Consider the following 17,590-nt stretch of genomic DNA (forward strand, 5'->3'; position numbering starts at 1 on the left):
CTAAGCTCTGTGGTTTAACCCACCCACGTCTTTAGAGAGGGCATTCCAAAACCCACACTGCCACTTTTCTTTTATTATTGAGTAACCTAGCTAAGATAAAGAGAACCTGAAAGGGCCTTGGCAATGTTTCTTGAAGACAGCCTGATTTGCGTGCTGGTGAACAATGTTCTTCTACTGTTCCAATTAATTTCAGTGGGGATTTCATTAAACTTTCCAGGGTACTTTTCCCAAACACTCATTTAATCAAATGAGGAGACTGGGTTAGCGTGATTTGTTCCTTGTACTCACACTGAAACATTTGAGTTAGGCAACGTGTACAAAATAAAATGGTTCATGACTTGGTTTAATTAGTTCTTTGATAGAGGAGTTAAACTGATTCGTAAATCAGGACTCCTCTTTTTTTATAAATCAATAAAGCTATTAGCTCATAACTGGCCTTCTTTGAAGCACACCACTTTTGCATAAGTCATTGGCTATAATTTCTTTGAAATATACTCAACAGACTTCATTTGGGATCCCTTGCTAAATGTCATCCAGCCCATTATTCCATCAGCCCCATTATTTACTTTACTGCTGACTGAAACATGAGTTTAAAAAAAAAATCACAGGAGCACACGTGTCTTGGCAATGAACTAAACTCACACCCAACCAGTCGTACATGGCATTTCTAACTGCCTCTTAAAGCACACATCTTAGATGTGCATCTGTCAAATCCAGAGTTTCCAAAAAGAGAATAAATAAAATAATTGGCAGTCCAAAATGCCTGCCTCCAACACCATTATCGCATTGCATTTTGCTTTTTGTAGAGTGGAGCTGTTGTGAGTAAACCCCAGCCTACGCACACATTTGCCCATAAAAAATTGTTTGCATTTTCAAAATGTTCAGTGAGCACAATAGCTGACATGAATCAATGCTCTGGTGTTTTATTCTTAAATCTGAATTCTGTCAGCAGATATAAAATCCAGCAATCATGGTGTCTGCAAAGCCAGATAGAGGTTTAGTTGAGGGCACACGAAACCTACATACATAAAACTGGGTAAACAGTCATAACCTATTCTTGGGAGACCCTGGGGTGCATAGTTCTTTGGAGAAGGGTGTCTAACAGAAAACATAGCATCTCACCAAGCTAGTTCTCTGAATCCCTTGGTGAAAACCATGGCAGTTAATGCTTCCAAGTTTGTAGATGTGACAATTTAGAAGTGACTTGGAAGATAGCATAGCCTACTCAGGACATGAAAAAGAATAAATAAAACACAGGGGCCAAAATTGAGCAGATCTCATGTGGATGCAGAATTTTGCCCATGCAGAAGCTTTCTGAATGTGTGTTTTATGAAAACAATGGGTAGTGCTCGTTTCAGAGAAGCACTTCCTCTCATAGAAGTGCATCCATTCAACTTTGGCTAATATTCCAAAAAAGCTGAATCCTACTGCTATAGTGCAGTGTAGCCATTGCTCTCAATAGAAATACTCTTCTTCAGTATAGAGTGTGTGTGAGAGTGTGAGTGTGTGTTTGTACACGCACAGGTTTTTTAAAAGTTTTAAAAACTTAGCAAAATATTAATGGGCTATTTTAATTTGATGTAAACTATCCACAATTTTCACTTGAAACAAATCAATGATAACCAAAATATACAGCAATGGTGTGCATCCCCCCATCAATAATATGCATCCATATTATTTTAAACATATTATTTTATACATCCACACGACACAGCTTTTCTGCAATAGCCAGATGGATGCTCATTATATTCTGTGCTTAGTTGCAAATTGGGCCTGTAGTCTCTTGTTCAGTTCAAAGAATTCACTTGCATATATCTCTCATTACCTGCTCAGTTTTGAGCAACTAATATGAGTAGCAGGTGAAGCAGCAGATAGGATTTAAGACCCTAATCCACCTAGGATTGGGATATCTAAAGGATTGTCTTCTCCCATGTGAACCTGCTCACTCATTAAGATCTACTGGAGAGACTCTGCTTTCTTTCCATCTGAAGAGTGCTTAGCTGGGATGCAGAAGGGAGTTGTCCTGTAGCCACACTGAGGGCTGTGGAACTCGGTTCTGAAGGAGACCTGCACAATGGCCTTGCGCCACCTCACAAAAATGTTTGCCATTTTGCAAGAACTGGCCTGCCAAACTGTTGTCATTTTAAACTTCTTGGTTTCCATCTACTGTCTTATGATCTCTTGCCAGTATTTTATCTTGCAATTTTATTCTGAGTATTTCCTATTTTAATCTGTGTTATAAACTGTCTTGAAAATTGCATTGGAAAGGTGATGATGGACTGTTCCTCAAGAGCATAACTTTTTTCTTAAGTGGTTTGCTTGAAACAATAGTTTTCCATGAATGTTTGCATCAGGCTTTTATGACAAAGTGGGCTTATAACCTTAAGAGTGACCTAAAGCTATGGGCAGTTTGCTAAAGCTTCTGCGACCAAGGAGAGTGATTCTCAGTTCAGGTACTTAAAATCTAGCTTCCATGTACAATGTGCTATTCCGTGATTTTTACTACAGACAAAGACTTTCCCGTAATCAACAAATATAGTAGCTTTATATTTGAAAACTTTATATAACTTTTCTTTTCAACACAGTGATAGTACTGTCTGGCTATTTGGCAGAACCAAATTCTGAATCCAAAATCCGCACACACAGTTCTGAATGCTGGGCTCACAGTAGCAAAAGATGAAACACAGAAGCTTGTTCCCATGCATACATTGCCTTTGCCAGATTGACAAATTGTCCCCAAATTTGTGACGTTGCTTCAATACAAACATTGCTTTTGCTGGATTATTGAAACCTCACCCGCTACTGTCCATTAGTAAATCGAGAACCATCTAATCCAAAACAGAAAAATGTTGCCATTTAATGAAGTAATTGCAATGACTTCTAGATTCTGTGGAAAGTACAGGTAGGCTATATAAGATGGCCCAGCCAGAAATTTAACACCATATGGTTGTTTTGCATTTTCACTTGAAAAGTCAGTAAAATATTTTACAAATCCCAGCAAAGAAAACTGCAGCAGTACCACAAACTAAGAATCTTAAAATGTATACATCATTGCATAGTAGAAAAATATATAATCAAGACATTGCAAAGTTTGGACAAAACATACATGCGTAGGGAATAAGAATTAGTTATCTAAATGAAAGAGAAACGGCAGCATTAACAATTAGCAATCAGCCAAAGTTAAGCATCTGTTTAAAGCTCTCCCTTTCAAATGAACAAAGACTTAAACACTTCATTAAACATGCGCTTACCTGTCTCGCTCAAATAAAAAGGTTTTTAAGGCTGCAACCCTATGCATTTACCTGGAAACATGCCCCAATGAACTCAATGACACTTGCTTCCATGTAAATATGCATAGGATTATTTGTCACAAAATATAATTTGAATGCTAGTTATTTTGTTGGCAAATGCTATCTAAGAATTTTTGATAGTTGGTGTACAATATATTTGACATTTTATAAATGACATGCCATGGTATGGAGTATTATATAGTTTACAACTTATCAGATTTCATAGTTGATGGCTGCCAAAGTCTAAACAACCAGTATATGCCAACAAGACTAGAGCACTTAAGTGTTGAGGTAAGATTTAACATTCAAAATGTAAATGTAAATTCAAATTTCAAACTCAATTTCACTCTGGAAACTGGGCAAAAATTTGAATTTTTGCAAAATTGTGAATATTGGTGATATTCATCTAGGACTAGGTACTAGTTGTAGTTTGTCCTATACCTTTTTGCAAATTGCAATGATTGCAGTTTAGATAAGAGCCAGATTATGAAGAACACTGCTACTTTTAACCTCTCATCTGGCTTTTCTTGTCCACCCTGACCTTGAGTGAAAAAAGGCCTACTCTAGGCTCCATCTTAGCCTATACCATGTTTCCTTCCTTTCTGAGGATCTTCTCTTGCTTTGCAAGGCGTTTTTCTCTGACCAGCCACTGCAGGGGGGTTCTGTTACTGTTGCTTTAAAAACTATGGTAGCATTCCTACCACTGAGGTATTCAAATTCCTATGGGCCAGAAGAGCCCGCCATGCAATTCAACAGATCCTAATGCCTCTTCCCCATGGCACTGTGTGGGTAAGCTGATGCTTCATGCTGTCTTAAGTTGGGAGGCAGCCAATTCAGCTCCTGTTTTACTGCCCAGCAAGAAATAGGGCAAGTAATTTATTTTCTACTGTAAACTCAACATCACATTTCAGACCGAGGTGCATGAGAAAAACAGATGCCTTCAACTTTAAGATGCCTGCTTTTCACACACTTGCATTTAATAATAATAATAATAATAGCAATAACCAGATACCTTTTTCTGGTACAAGTTGTCTTGAATAAAATTTAGCATTTTTCATTTTGTGACTGCGTGAGTGTAGCTGTTTAGAAACCACCTCAGTTTGCTTTGTTGGTGCCATTATTCAGTATTGTGTAGAAGAGGGGATTTCGGCAAGCCTGGCTTGTTGTGCCCCCATCTGCTGGAAATTCTCCCTTCTACGCAACTGTTTAAAAGGTGCTAAAGAGAATAGGGCTCTTGCATCCGTAGCTAGGACTTGACCCTGTGCCATTAAAGTCAGCAATACTTGCAAATTAAATGTTAGAATAAAATGTGTCATAATCTAAACTGGTTTTTGTCAATCCAGTGCTTTCCAGATGTTTTGGACCACAACTCCTACTAGTCCTAGCCAGCATGCCTGTGCCGTCTGGATCTGATGGGAATTGTAATCCATAACATCTGGAGGGTACCAGGTTTGCAAAAGCTAAACTAAAAGGAATGTAAGGCTTTAGATAATGATATATTTTCTAAAACTTTTTTTAAAAAAAACACATCTTATTTTTAATGTACAAATAAAGAACGATATACTCCTAATTTTTTTCCTCCAAATAAATCTGATCTCATTTAAATATTTATTTAGAAAATGAACATTAACGTTTACATGTTTTAAGTTCTTAATGTTACTGAACCACATCCAGAAATTTAGCACTTATATTTGATCCTTCTGTCCCTGGATACAGAAGTCTGGACTGCAATACTATACAAACTTCCCTAGAAGTAACCCCCATTGAACTCAATGGGAATTATTTCTAAGTTTACATTGATAGGAATGTGCAGTTAATCCCTGAACTTTAATGGGTGCAGGAGAACATTTGGCTCTGACGTGGAATAATCATTTCAGACAGACTCTCTGGGGAGAAGTCTGGCTCTTCCTGATAATCATTTGGAGATGGCAAGTTCCTGCAAGAATTCTAGACCTATCAGTGTGTTTTTAAAAATAAAGTAAAATAAACTGATAGCTGTCACAGGGCCCAATCTCAGTTCTCCAAATTAGAACTCATCCCCTTTTCCTATCAGGTCTCTGCCTCCAATGAGTGGAAGTGAGGAACTTCCCCATCCTGATTTCCCTTGTGTAGGATGGCGAGATCAATAATACTCTTAGAAGTGCAACATGAGTAAGATGCCCACATTAGAGCAACCAACTATACAACAGGCTTACATGTACTATTAACAGTTCACAAGAGAGGTAAATTAATGAAGAGCCATCCGCTGAACAAAGATCACATTCATCCTTTTCACAGAAGGTGCATGGTGACAAACTCTGCATCACTTCGGAGTTGTAGCTTCTCACTGCTCTTCTCCCTATTGTGCGAGATTGGAGGAGTACCATTCACTACAAATCATACTTAAGACATTTTGGTGAGATATATTTGCATAAAGCTGAAGAGAATGTCTGAAAAGCTACACAGCTTTCATGGAAATCAGACCACTGAAATCCACAATGTGAAGTGAATCCATTTGACTTTGTCTTGAGAAAGCCAAGGGGCCCTAAATGATGTGTATTCTGTAATGAAGTTCGAAATATTTTGCTATGGCACTAATTCAGGCTACAGAACTAAGCAGAAGCAAAACACTGGCATGCATCCTAAGATATGTTAACTTAAAGAAGTTCACAGAAGGAGGGTTTCCTATCCCATCCCAACTATGTGTGTCCCTCCAAATGTCCAAAGTGTTTCTCTGTGGGGTTAGGACTTTCCAAACAGCAGCAGTCCTGGGGCAATTGCTCAAAATTAGGCCTTGATCCAAATGTAAGTTAACTTAAGGAGGTTCATGGAAATGAAGTTTATCATCCTTTTCTCAGCAGCTCCCCATGCCCCACTGTTTTGGAGGGCCCTCCCAATAAGATTTTCAGCAGGTGCTGTGGGAGGAGGGGACGGGAAACTTTCTTCCCTTAAATTCCTAAAGGATAATTTAACTAAGGATCCAAGAGCAATTGTTCCTGCCCACCTCACCTCACGGTGTTTATCCTGTAAGAAATTCACCAAACTACATTCTGGAAGAATTTGTTTGTTCATTTTTTTTCCCCTGTGGTATTTGATACTAGGGTATTTTCTATTTAATATGGTTCTTTTCAAGCTTAAAGGAGTCAATTCTTCACTTTAACTAACTACAACTGCTTACTTCAGCACTGAATATGAGATATGTCAAAAACAATTGGCACTTACTGGGTTCATAATAATCCACCACAGTCACAGAGGCATCCTGGGTATTTGCCACTTTGAAGTCTCTCACAGCTGGAATGTCTACACAAACCTGTGTTTCATTTAACTAAAAAGTAAAAAGAAAGAAAACTTTCAAAGACTTTTTATATACTCCTAGGGTAAAGGCATGTAGCTGACCAGATGAATTAATGTCCTAACTTCTTGTTACTAAAATATACCAACATGAACTGGTTCTGCTGGATCAGAATGAAGACTCCTTTAGTGCAGCATCCTGTTCTCTCAGTGGCTACAGGTGTGGTTTGCATAGAAGCACTTCCTGCTTGCCTGTCCTAAACCTTCCAACATTCAGCTTCATTATGAGAAGTGGGGGAGGGATTTCTCTCTATTCGCTTTATCCAAAACACACATAATTGTATATACAACTATCATGTCCCATCTTACATATCTGAACTCAAAAGCCTTTCCTCATAGCAGAATTGTTCCCGCTTCATTATCATTTTGGTTACACTTTTATGACCCCCCCCCAACCCTACAATACTCTTTTTAAGATGTAGCAACCAGAACTGAACTCAGAATTCCAAGAGTAAAAATATATAGTTTTATTTTCAGCCCCTTTCCTAATGATCCGTCTAACATGAAATTCACTTTTTTCCAAAGCAGCCACACACTAGGTCAACATTTCTATCAAACTATCCACCATGATGCCTACATCTCTTTCCTGACCAGTCACCTCCAGATCAAACCACATAAACGTAAATGTGAAAGTATAGGTTCTTTTGCTCCAATGTGCAATGCATTCCTCTTTGTACACAGAACACTTTGCATTAACCAACACATATAGCTGAACACATCCTGGCAGTGTGGATCTTTCATCCGCCAGTAGGAGTGGGCAGATTAGACTGCTGGAGCAGACTCATATATGAACTCATATACAAACATTAGTGCTAGTCCAGGAAAAAAAGTTCCATATTTGGGGGCAGAGACACACATCCCCATTAACTGCTGCTCCTTCCACACCTTGTGTAAAGAGTGCACACTAGGAACACCGTATGAATCCATATTTCATGTGCTTAATACTTGTTTCACTGAACACTAAAAGGTCATATACAACAAACATGTCTTTAAAACAAAATAGTATTCCAAGTATACAGCTTTAACCAAAACCCTACTGTGGAGAAAGTAGTGCATGCCCTATGAGAATATTGCCCTGTTTTATTAGTTCCAGAAAGTTTAATTTATTTATTTTTTGTTTAAACTTCGTAAAAATGTGATATCTGAATTTAAAGGGCAGGGGGTAGTAAATTTTTTTATTTTATTAATTAAACCCTCATCCAGTATTTTGACTTACGGAGTCCAGATATAAATGGACTTTGCCTTCCGCCTTCTCCACTTTCTTAACTGGATCATCTAATGACACGAAACTGGGTGACAGAGAGAAGCCGCTCAGTAATCCAACCTCTATGAGGGCCATGCCACTCCTTGAAGATGAGCCAACACCCAAATACCTAACAAACAAAAAAGGGAACAGAATAGTTTACATAGATATAAACTTACTCAAACATTCTATTGTAAATACCCCTGGATTTTAATTAAGGGTTAGGATAATTAGAACAACCAAAAGTGAAATGCATTTTTAAAACTTTCCAGTTAGATTACATTGGGGATTTAATGCCCAATTCTTGGTCACAGAATGGCAATAATTTACAAAGAAAATTGCTAAGCACTTGTATGTAAAATTCATCTTTCTCAATTTGGAAAATATTATTAAGGACATGCATTCGTCAGTTAATTAATATGATCCAGATAGCTCCCCAGCCACAACTTGGAAATAACTATTTCCTTTGCTGTCTGCTGCTTCTTGGAATCACCCTAAGAAGCGGGGATGTAACTGAGGAGAGGTGGAAATGGCAAGAAGATGGTTTTAAGAAGCACATAGGCCAGTAAAAGATATGATGTGGAGACAAGAACACCCTGGGAGTGAACAAGAAGGGAATCAGTTTTTTTCCAGCAAGAACTGACAGCAGTGCAGCAAAATACAACAAACTCCCACTAAAATAAAACATGGCAAAGTTAGTAAGTCCCATTCCTTTGCATTCAATGGGCCTAGTCACAACCTTTTGATGGATTGTGTCCACTTGGCAGTTAGAATCAAGCAGAATAAAGTTATTGGAAAACTGACTGCTGCAAAACCAAACTAATCTAGCTCGTCTAAGCAAGCAGTAGCTGGAGAGTCTTCTGACCGATGGACCCCTTCTGTCACCTGACTTCCACTTCATTCACCACAAATGTGATGGGAAAATAAAGAGCTTGCTGATTGTCTGGATGCTTTCCAACATTTTGTAGTATTAAGTTTCTAGTTGATTAACCTGCTATTCAAGCATAGGTAAATCTGCAGAACACTTAACTAGTTGATGGTCTGTAGCACCTAAAATAATGTATGGAATTTAAATAACAACACAATTCACTACATGTCATAAGTCATTTGACTGAGTTCAATGGAGCTTATTTCCAGGTATGTAGATATAGGATTGCAGCCTATATAACTAATTTATGTAATGGAGCCTCTGGGATAACCATCCTTTCTCTTTTTGCCTCCCAGAAGTGCTCATGAAAGCACCTTCATCCAGATAATCACACAATATAGTAGATGCCTGCAAGTCACATAATAATGCTAACTCTCAGCTAGGCTATGAAAACATGTTTGTGGCTTTTTAATTTATATGAGGTAACACTTAAGTACCTTTTCATGAGGGGAGTTCTTCAAATAGGTGGCAGAAGGATTTTGCTTGGCAGAGACAGTAAACCACCACTGTTCTCTTGGAAAAAGAGTGTGTCTCCAATCTGTATTTTGAATGCCTGACAGTAGTTAAAAGTAATTTAATAAAACTGTATTTCTTTTTATATGGGGACAATTTGCAAGAGAGGAAGACTCACTTTTCAAAGCAATGCTCTCAGGCCTGGCAGCAGGGATGATTAAATACAGATATGGCTTTGAAAGAAATTCAGTACAACTGCTGGCTGAGGCTGGCTCGTGAGATTAAAAGGAAACAAAACCATCTGTGGGATGAGTCGCCAGGCCAAAGTAGCTGCTATTGAAAACAAATAACTGAATTGGAACTGGATGTAATTATGTCTGTGTTGTAACTGCAAATAGGAAGAGAGCTCTGGTCATTGCCATCAAGGTATAATTGTTTTCTACAGAACTATTGTAGAAAAATAAAGTCCAAGAGGAATGCATCAGAATGCTAGGAGGAACCCCAAGGTTTAAATAAGTACAATAAATATGTTTTTTTAATTAAAAAAAAACTAAAGGGGGGGGCAAAGAATACAACCACAAAGAGTTCGATGAAATCTGAATAGGATCAGTAACCACAGGATGTTGAAGATCAGTTGAAAAAGAAAAGCAGAAAACTTGGGGGAGTGGAGGGTGGAATGGGGTATCCTGAAAAATGACTTGGCTAGCTGGCTAGCAACCTAAGTAGGGAGATCGCTGGGGATGCCCTTGTGGAAGCAAAGCAAAACGGGGAGCAAGCATTTAAAATCAGCTAATTTAAATGCACAAGCCTCAATGGAAGGAAAGCAAGCTAATGAATTGCTATGTTAAAAAGGAAACAAATTTTACTGGCATTGTGAAGACTTGAAACCTGACACAAAGCATGTTTACTCAGAACTGTTCTTTAAAAAGGATCATCTGTTCAAATCTGCTATTCCTGATATTTTTGCTTTATATACATGCAATCTTTGCTCCCTTGAGCTATTCATGTATGTGTAAAAAAAAAAATGCCCTGTCCAAATATTATTAGAATTCTGTAAATAAAAGGGGAGGAGTGGTAGCTTCACATATTTACTTACTTGGTGCAAACGTTCAGCGTTAAGTGATTTATATCTTTTTTGTCATCCTTTACGACAACATCCAAGTCAAAGGCTTCCTGACTTTGTGCAGATCTACGCCGCCTACTGGTATGTGAATTTTTCACGTTGTACATAATATTGAGCTACAAGAGTGGAAACATCAAACATTGGTGAAATTACTGGTGTGTATATAAGTGATATAATACAAACATCTGAGATCAAGCTGCAGGACTATGAAAGAACTCTTGAAGAGAGGTAAGAATAGGGCAGTCTAAATTCTAGATCCTGAAAACTTTATAGTTGTGATATAGTTTCAGCATCAACATTCACCATAGAATAATTTGAGTCAATCCAGAATGTAAGAGGAGCAAAACTGCCAGGCTAATGCAAGCAAATTATGAAATCCCATGAGTATGCTGCCATTAACATTATGCTGCCATAAAGGACAGATAGGGGTGTAATTTGTATGAATCCCTAGGCATATGCTTATTTAGGAAACTAAATACAGAACTGCTGTAATATAAAAAGACCCACCCCCCAAAAAAGTAAGGAAGGTAAAACACATCACTGTTTCTGAATGAAAACATCCACTCCTAAGGCCTCCAAAGAAGCCCATCAGGATCAAAAAAAAAAAAAAAGTTGAACATGCTTTCTCCTTATTGGAGGCACGTTGTGAATTTGGTCAAATCAAGCTGGAAGCAAATCAGCAATTTGTCAACACCCAAAAGCTGTTGTTTTAGTATTTGCCAAGAGAAGCAAACGGGGAAGAATTTACCAGCAGCAAAGGAACATCTGAAACAATATACTGAATGACCCCTTAAGAACACATTTAATTGAAAGAAACTTCATGTTTAATCTTCCATTCCTTCTTGGTACTGGACAAAGAAAAGCGCACAGAGAAAGAAAGGCTCACAAAGGAGTGACTGAATATGCTTTACCTGACTACAGTATCCACTCAGGAATGGAAAAACTCCTTCCTTCTCTGCTGCATACGGTGCAAAGCAAGATTTCATACCACACGCAAAGAGCATTTACTGACTCATTTTGTAGGGCACATCTGTATAGTCGTATAGAATACAGAGATGCATCCAGTGTACAGCCAGCCCTTCACAATTCACACACACAAGTGACTTACACCTAGGCTGGTACCCACAGCTGCCAACACTGGGGTTTGTGAGGACGGCAAAACTAATTCAGGTCTTGCAGACCTTTTGTACAATATGCGAACATTTGCTACACATTTTCTGGGAACAAACCATCTTCCCTTAAGATTGCACTTCTGTTCTAGGGCAAATGTATTTTACAATCACTTAAATATACAATGTTTTGTATCTGGGAAAATGTGATAGTTTCCCCAGATTGTGCAGGCATTGTTTTTTTGTAACTGGATGTAAGTGTGAGTGTCTGGGCATTTACTAGATAATGCTCACGTCTCAATAACTGAATTCATGTCTGTACTATTTTGTGATCTTCCTAGTTAAGGTTTTTATTTGTTTGAAATGATTGGACTGTTGAGTGTTTCCAGCTGCCTAACCTGAACACTGGCGTGCTCATCCTGACACTTTTCTTTAAGTGGCAAAACCCAAATTGGCCCTTCTCCCTCTTTATGGAAACTTTAGGTTTTTGGGGATTTTTTAATCTTTAAGGTTGGGTGTTCTCTATCCCCTGTGCCAGAGCACACAACCCACTAGGTTTAAGAAGGCGGAGAACGAGCAGCGTGGTCTGAAGCAAAGTTCCTCATATCTTTATATACAGATGGGGGACATTGCAAACTGTAGCTGGTTCAGGATGGCTAGGGACACTTTTGTTTAATTGTGTAGAAAGGCCAGCAGTCTTGCTTGGCAAAAGTCATATTCTGGCTGTGGGGCAAAATACATTCTAGACTCCTGGATCATCTCTAGATCCACACCACTGGTTTAGCTAAAATAAAATAAAAATTGCAAAAATAAATAGGAAGTTGCTGTGGCAAAACAGCACACTGAAAGGGACTATCCAGGAACAGATAGCTGGAATTCAGTGTTTGTAACACTTAGTGTAACTAAGCTTACCAACTTCTGACCCCAAAGAGGCTCCTGTTTCTTCCAGGAAGCACAGCAGCTCCTAGCACACTAATGAAATAGCAGGACAAACTGCACTCCAGCAACTACCGACAGCAACAGAGAAATCTTCAACGCCAGTCACTGGCAGCCTTATTAAGCTTTTTTTTAAAAAAAATCTGGCGGCAGTCCCTGCAATATTCCATCTGAAATGTGTCAAGTATTTGGAAAAATCTCCTACCAGTCCAGGAATCCTTTGCTTTCCTATGTTTATTCTTAAGCCTCTGATCATAGCAAACAGATGTCTGGATGGAGGTATATGCTAAAGGGTTATCTTCAGCAGGAGTTTCTTCTCCAAAGTATTTTATTTGGCTGTTAAATTGAGTGTTGAGGAAGGAAATGGAATGTTAAACCAACAGCACAATCCAGCACGTGTCTACTCAAAAGTAAGACTAATGGGGCTAAGTCTCAGGTAACTGTGCATGCAGCCTAACTTGCATAAAAAAACAACAAATGCAAGCACCTGTAAAAATGGGTCATAAACAACCTCATAAAACCAGATGGGTATTATCTCAAGGGAGCCCTGTCAATGTCCAGTGTGTTAAGAAGTCCAAAATATATTTTATTTGGTTAAGCAGAGTTAAAACCCTAATTTCATGGAGTTGCATCCAACAAGGCTGTTCTGTTAATGCAAAAACTTCTGCTTGTGAAAGCACAAGTCAGCTGCAGGTCGGGGGAATCCCCAGAACCGATTTGGGGGGCACATGGAAGAAAGGAGAGAAGAGGGGGGAGAAGTTTTGCTGCACAAGCAGATGTTCTTACGTAAACTGGACAGCTTTGTTGGATGCAACCCCAAATAAGCATGTCTATCTTGACTAAAACAACAAGGCACATTAATTAAAACCAATTTGGATCCCTCACTTTGCTGCAGGTATATGCATGGAATAGATGTTAGTATCCAAAACAAAAGAAAGGGCTTCTGGAAGTCAGGCATGACATTGCCAGAGGTTTCAGCTAGATCAGCCCATTTCACAGTGAAGAGTTTAATTAAGGATGCTTTCTTCCAGCCAACAGGAAAGCTTGCTGCGTAAGTTTATCAACAGTAGACACAAAGAGCATAACAACTATGCCTTTGATTTTGATTTTTTTTTTAAATCCAAGATAAATAAAGTTTCAAACAGGCTGACCAGAAGGCAATAAAGATGCTGGGACACCTGGTACGGAAAAAAATAATAATACTCAGATGGATATAAGATACTTAGGAATAGACAGATCTCCTAAAAATCCGGCCTGTGTTGTTAGAATTGCAAAGAGAGAGGCAATAATCAATCACCAGAAGGTCTCCACAGAACTGAATGGAGGGGAAAAACTTGTAATGGGGCCTCCCAGGTACCTCCCAACCCAGTCCCACTGTTTCTGCAGTTCCAAACAGGCACAACATCAGGGAAAAAAAATATTGATCCCTTTAACAAGTCGTCTACACATGGTTGGCAATCTGCATTTCGTTGGTGAGCAGCATCTTGTGAAGACCTGCCAACAGAGGACCTGCACCAGTTACCAAATGTGGCTGGCCACTATCGTGCTTCCTCATCAAACTCTTATTTGCTATCAGACGACTCCTTTGGTTAGCTGCTGCACAGCTGCACAGCCTTAAGTACAAAAAAGAGTTTTTACAACCCAGAGCCTTTTAACAGGATAGAAATGTTTCCTGCATGTGGTGAGTAGGACAAAGATGTCCTCCTATTATTCATTTTGCTGTTATTTAAAGAAGAAAACTAGGCTGTGTCACGTTTTAGGGCTCTGGAAGTGAAGAGCAATCTGCAGGATGCCTCTGGAGGAGTATCACCAAGCCCTCTGCCAAGCCCCAGCCAACCTTCCACAAGCTTCTTGTGCAGAACAGCTTTGCCATGCAAGGGCATCGGGATAGAAGTGCCATTGGGAGCAGCTGTGGTAGCGCTTGGCCTGAGCTTCGACAGGAGGGGACAAATTGTTCTGCCACACCAGGGTTGGGATGCGCATGCCAGAACATATGAGCTGCTGCTTTGCAGCAATGGCTCACAGGATAAGGGAATTAATATAGCAAAAAGAAAGAAAGATGGTAATAATCACATGCGATTTCATATCGCAGATGAAAAGCAGATCTAGCTTATGGGCTGAAGTGGCGGGGGGAAATAACCCTTTGAAGGGTATCACAGTTCTTTTTCGTTCGGCAAGATTCCTGCCAAGTAAAAGGAAAGAAAGGAGGTGGTTCCAGCAAACCCAAACTGTATTGGATGAAATTATTCCAGAAGTCTTTATTTCTTTTGCTCTGCCAAACTACAGACGAGAAAGTGCAGGGTCTTGGAACTGTATCACGGAAGACCCGTGCTTTAAATCTGTTTTTGCTATAGTCGTGGAAATAATGGCTTTCCAGCCTTCTGCCTTGTTCTGCCCCCCAACTACAGGAATCCCCTACTTCATCAAGGAAAAATTAGTGCCAAGCTGTAGCAGATTTCCTGAGTCTCCAATGACCTAGTGGTAAGGGTGAGCCCTGTAGGCCTGGAAGGGTCAAGCCCCACTAATAGCATAAGGCTACCACTTGTGATGCTAGCCAATGCCACTTAAAAAGTAACAAGACAATCCTATGCACTCTTAATTATGTGTAAACTCCATTCGTTCAAGTGGAATAATCTTAAGGGGAAATATGCATAGGATCAATGTTACTGTTAGGAAACAAGTAAATATGTACTTAGTAAAGGGTAAAGGGACCCCTGACCATTAGGTCCAGTCGCAGATGGCTCTGGGGTTGTGGCACTCATCTCACTTTACTGGTGGAGGGAGCCGGTGTACAGCTTCTGGGTCGTGTGGTCAGCATGACTAAGCCGCTTCTGGCGAACCAGAGCAGTGCACGGAAACACTGTTTACCTTCCCGCCAGAGCGGTACCTATTTATCTACTTGCGCTTTCGAACAGCTAGTGCTTTCGAACTGCTAGGTTGGCAGGAGCAAAGACCGAGCAACGGGAGCTCATCCCGTTGCGGGGATTCAAACCACCGACCTTCTGATCGGCAAGCCCTAGGTTCTGTGGTTTAACCCACAGCGCCACCCGCTTCCCTTATGTACTTAGTGCTTGAAGTCAATTTATTGTTGCAATAAATTTAAACCCATAACAGAATGCTTATGCTTGATTAATTCTAGATTTAAAATTAGTCTGATAGGTTCATTATTTAAAAAGAAGCTTGTGATATTTTGCATTTGTTGTTAACTTTTAGCAGTCTGACTGTTGTTGGAAACAATTCCTGCTAACTCCACTACCTTCAAATATGATGGATGAGCAAGCAATTGCCTTCTGTGATACCGACAGAATTCTTGGCCTCCACTGCTGGAACTGAAATTATTCTCAAACACATTTGAACTTTATGGTAATCAGAAACAGCATTTATGAAAATGCACACACCAGAATAATTCCAATTTACAATGCTCTGGTCTCTTACTGAGATTTTACAGGAATAACATATAGTTTACTCTTCGACTTCCGCCATTGTTGAATTACAGCTGATGAATGGCTGATTACTGTTTATCTGCTGCAGATTAGTTTGTTTGTTGCACAGAATTCAAGTCATCATGGAAAGTGGTTCATGTAATTTATGCACTCAGTTTAATACTTTCTATGGGAATTAAAGACAAAAGTATGCAATAAAGGTATTGGATTTCTACGCTAACCTATATTCTGCACTCTTGCCACCTTCAAACTACAAACAACATTATCTCTTCTGGAAGCATCTACAAATGGTGGCAGATACCAAACATAAATGTAGCCAAACACAAATACTCTCGTAAGAGGGAAGGGATGGAAAACTTCCATTGGGTGAAGGTCATCTGCCCACAGGAATTAAAAACCAAACCATAAATTCTTTATGTTATGGACGGCCTTACTAGTTACCATATGACTGTTATAATTGAATGATAGAGCGCTTTAAGAGAGTCCAGTACAAGGGGCAGATAAAACACACTGGAAAAATCCAAGTTAATTAAGTCACAGGAACTCTAGTAAGTGGCCTAGATCACATAATATTGAGTCCACGTTTGAAAATGAAAATGTAATCAACCTAAAAAGTAGCAGTGGTGGACTTAGGGCTTTCAAATTTCAGTGGCATCCTGTGCAATGCCAAAATCTGGCACCCCCCACCCACCTTCTGTTCTAAATCACTGTTGTGGCGCCCTGTTAGCTCAGCGACCAGTGCGGGTGAGCCAATCACACACCCCTAAATCCACCTCAGAACGTAGTTTCTAGTTCAAATAGCCTTCTGAAAAGGAAGTTCCACAAAAGCAACATCACATACCTGGAAGAGTCCCAAGCCACGGCCGCTTGCAAAAACTGTAACTCCCACTGGCTGTGTAGCTGCAACCTAAAAACAATGGTGAGTATTAGCATGTTCAAAAAAGCACAATGAACTGAATGCACTGTACTGAAAACAGAAGGGCTTCTTTACTACAGTACCTCTTTGGTCTTGAGAAGTAAGCGGTTTTCATTATTAATTCTGAACACAACTGGATCGTTTTCGCTAGATGGACTAACTGTTACATCCATTTCTGTTTCAATGCCAGTAGTAAGCATTGCACAGGCACTCAAAGCCTGCAGGGCCACTATAGTGTCCTGTATAGAGAAGCAAGAACAAATTATTGTTTAATACAGATGCCTCTAAAGTAAGTAGGTTCCAGCCTGCCTTAACAGTTGGATTGTTTTGCTCTTTGAGCTGAGACACACAGGAGTCTCTGAGTCTCCAAACATGTAGCTTGGACCAATGCTACAGCCGGCCAGCGTTGTGTTCCAGCCTATTCATAGGACCCATGGACACAAGGAATGGGAGATGAGGCTGGCAGATGCAATCTTCCTTCTCCCTTCTTCACATATGCACTGGCACCCAGACTGAATACTTGAACAGGGTGGTGGACTTCCTTGTGCGTTCTGCTTGCTGCCCAAAAAAGCTAGGCAGAGCACCAGGCAGTATTTGCCCTGATCTTTTAAAACTATAATGGTTGCATGACAAAAGCTTGACAAGTAACCTTTATACAAAAGTTTAAAGTTCTAATAAGGAAAAGGGACAGGGAGGGCAACGGCCAGCATGAGAAACGAAACTGCTGCATAAAAATAATTGCTGGAATTGGAATGCTAACACTGAACAATCATGGAACATGGAATGGGCTGTGCCAGTTTGTTGCTAATATTGATGGTT

The 17,590-nt window shown here is 39.6% G+C and overlaps 1 protein-coding gene across 4 annotated transcripts in view; it reads right to left on the reverse strand.

Moving 5' to 3' along the window:
• Positions 1 to 2,539: 2,539 nt before the first annotated feature.
• CD109 (CD109 molecule) overlaps positions 2,540 to 17,590 on the reverse strand; it is a 71,869-nt gene continuing 56,818 nt past the window's right edge. For 3 of the 4 annotated variants that reach the window (XM_082218237.1, XM_082218236.1, XM_082218235.1), the window contains exons 28-33: positions 16,855 to 17,010; positions 16,697 to 16,762; positions 10,341 to 10,483; positions 7,837 to 7,993; positions 6,492 to 6,594; positions 2,540 to 5,628 (exon numbers count right to left, since the gene is read on the reverse strand). In XM_082218237.1, the coding sequence (XP_082074363.1) occupies positions 5,456 to 5,628; positions 6,492 to 6,594; positions 7,837 to 7,993; positions 10,341 to 10,483; positions 16,697 to 16,762; positions 16,855 to 17,010 (798 nt within the window). In that variant the 3' untranslated portion in view covers positions 2,540 to 5,455. Of the gene's footprint in view, positions 5,629 to 6,491; positions 6,595 to 7,836; positions 7,994 to 10,340; positions 10,484 to 16,401; positions 16,433 to 16,696; positions 16,763 to 16,854; positions 17,011 to 17,590 lie in introns of those variants that run through there. The other variant, XM_082218238.1, reaches the window with a different exon arrangement.

Source organism: Podarcis vaucheri (genome assembly GCF_965113315.1).
Source record: "Podarcis vaucheri genome assembly, chromosome: 3".
Lineage (NCBI taxonomy): Eukaryota > Metazoa > Chordata > Lepidosauria > Squamata > Lacertidae > Podarcis > Podarcis vaucheri.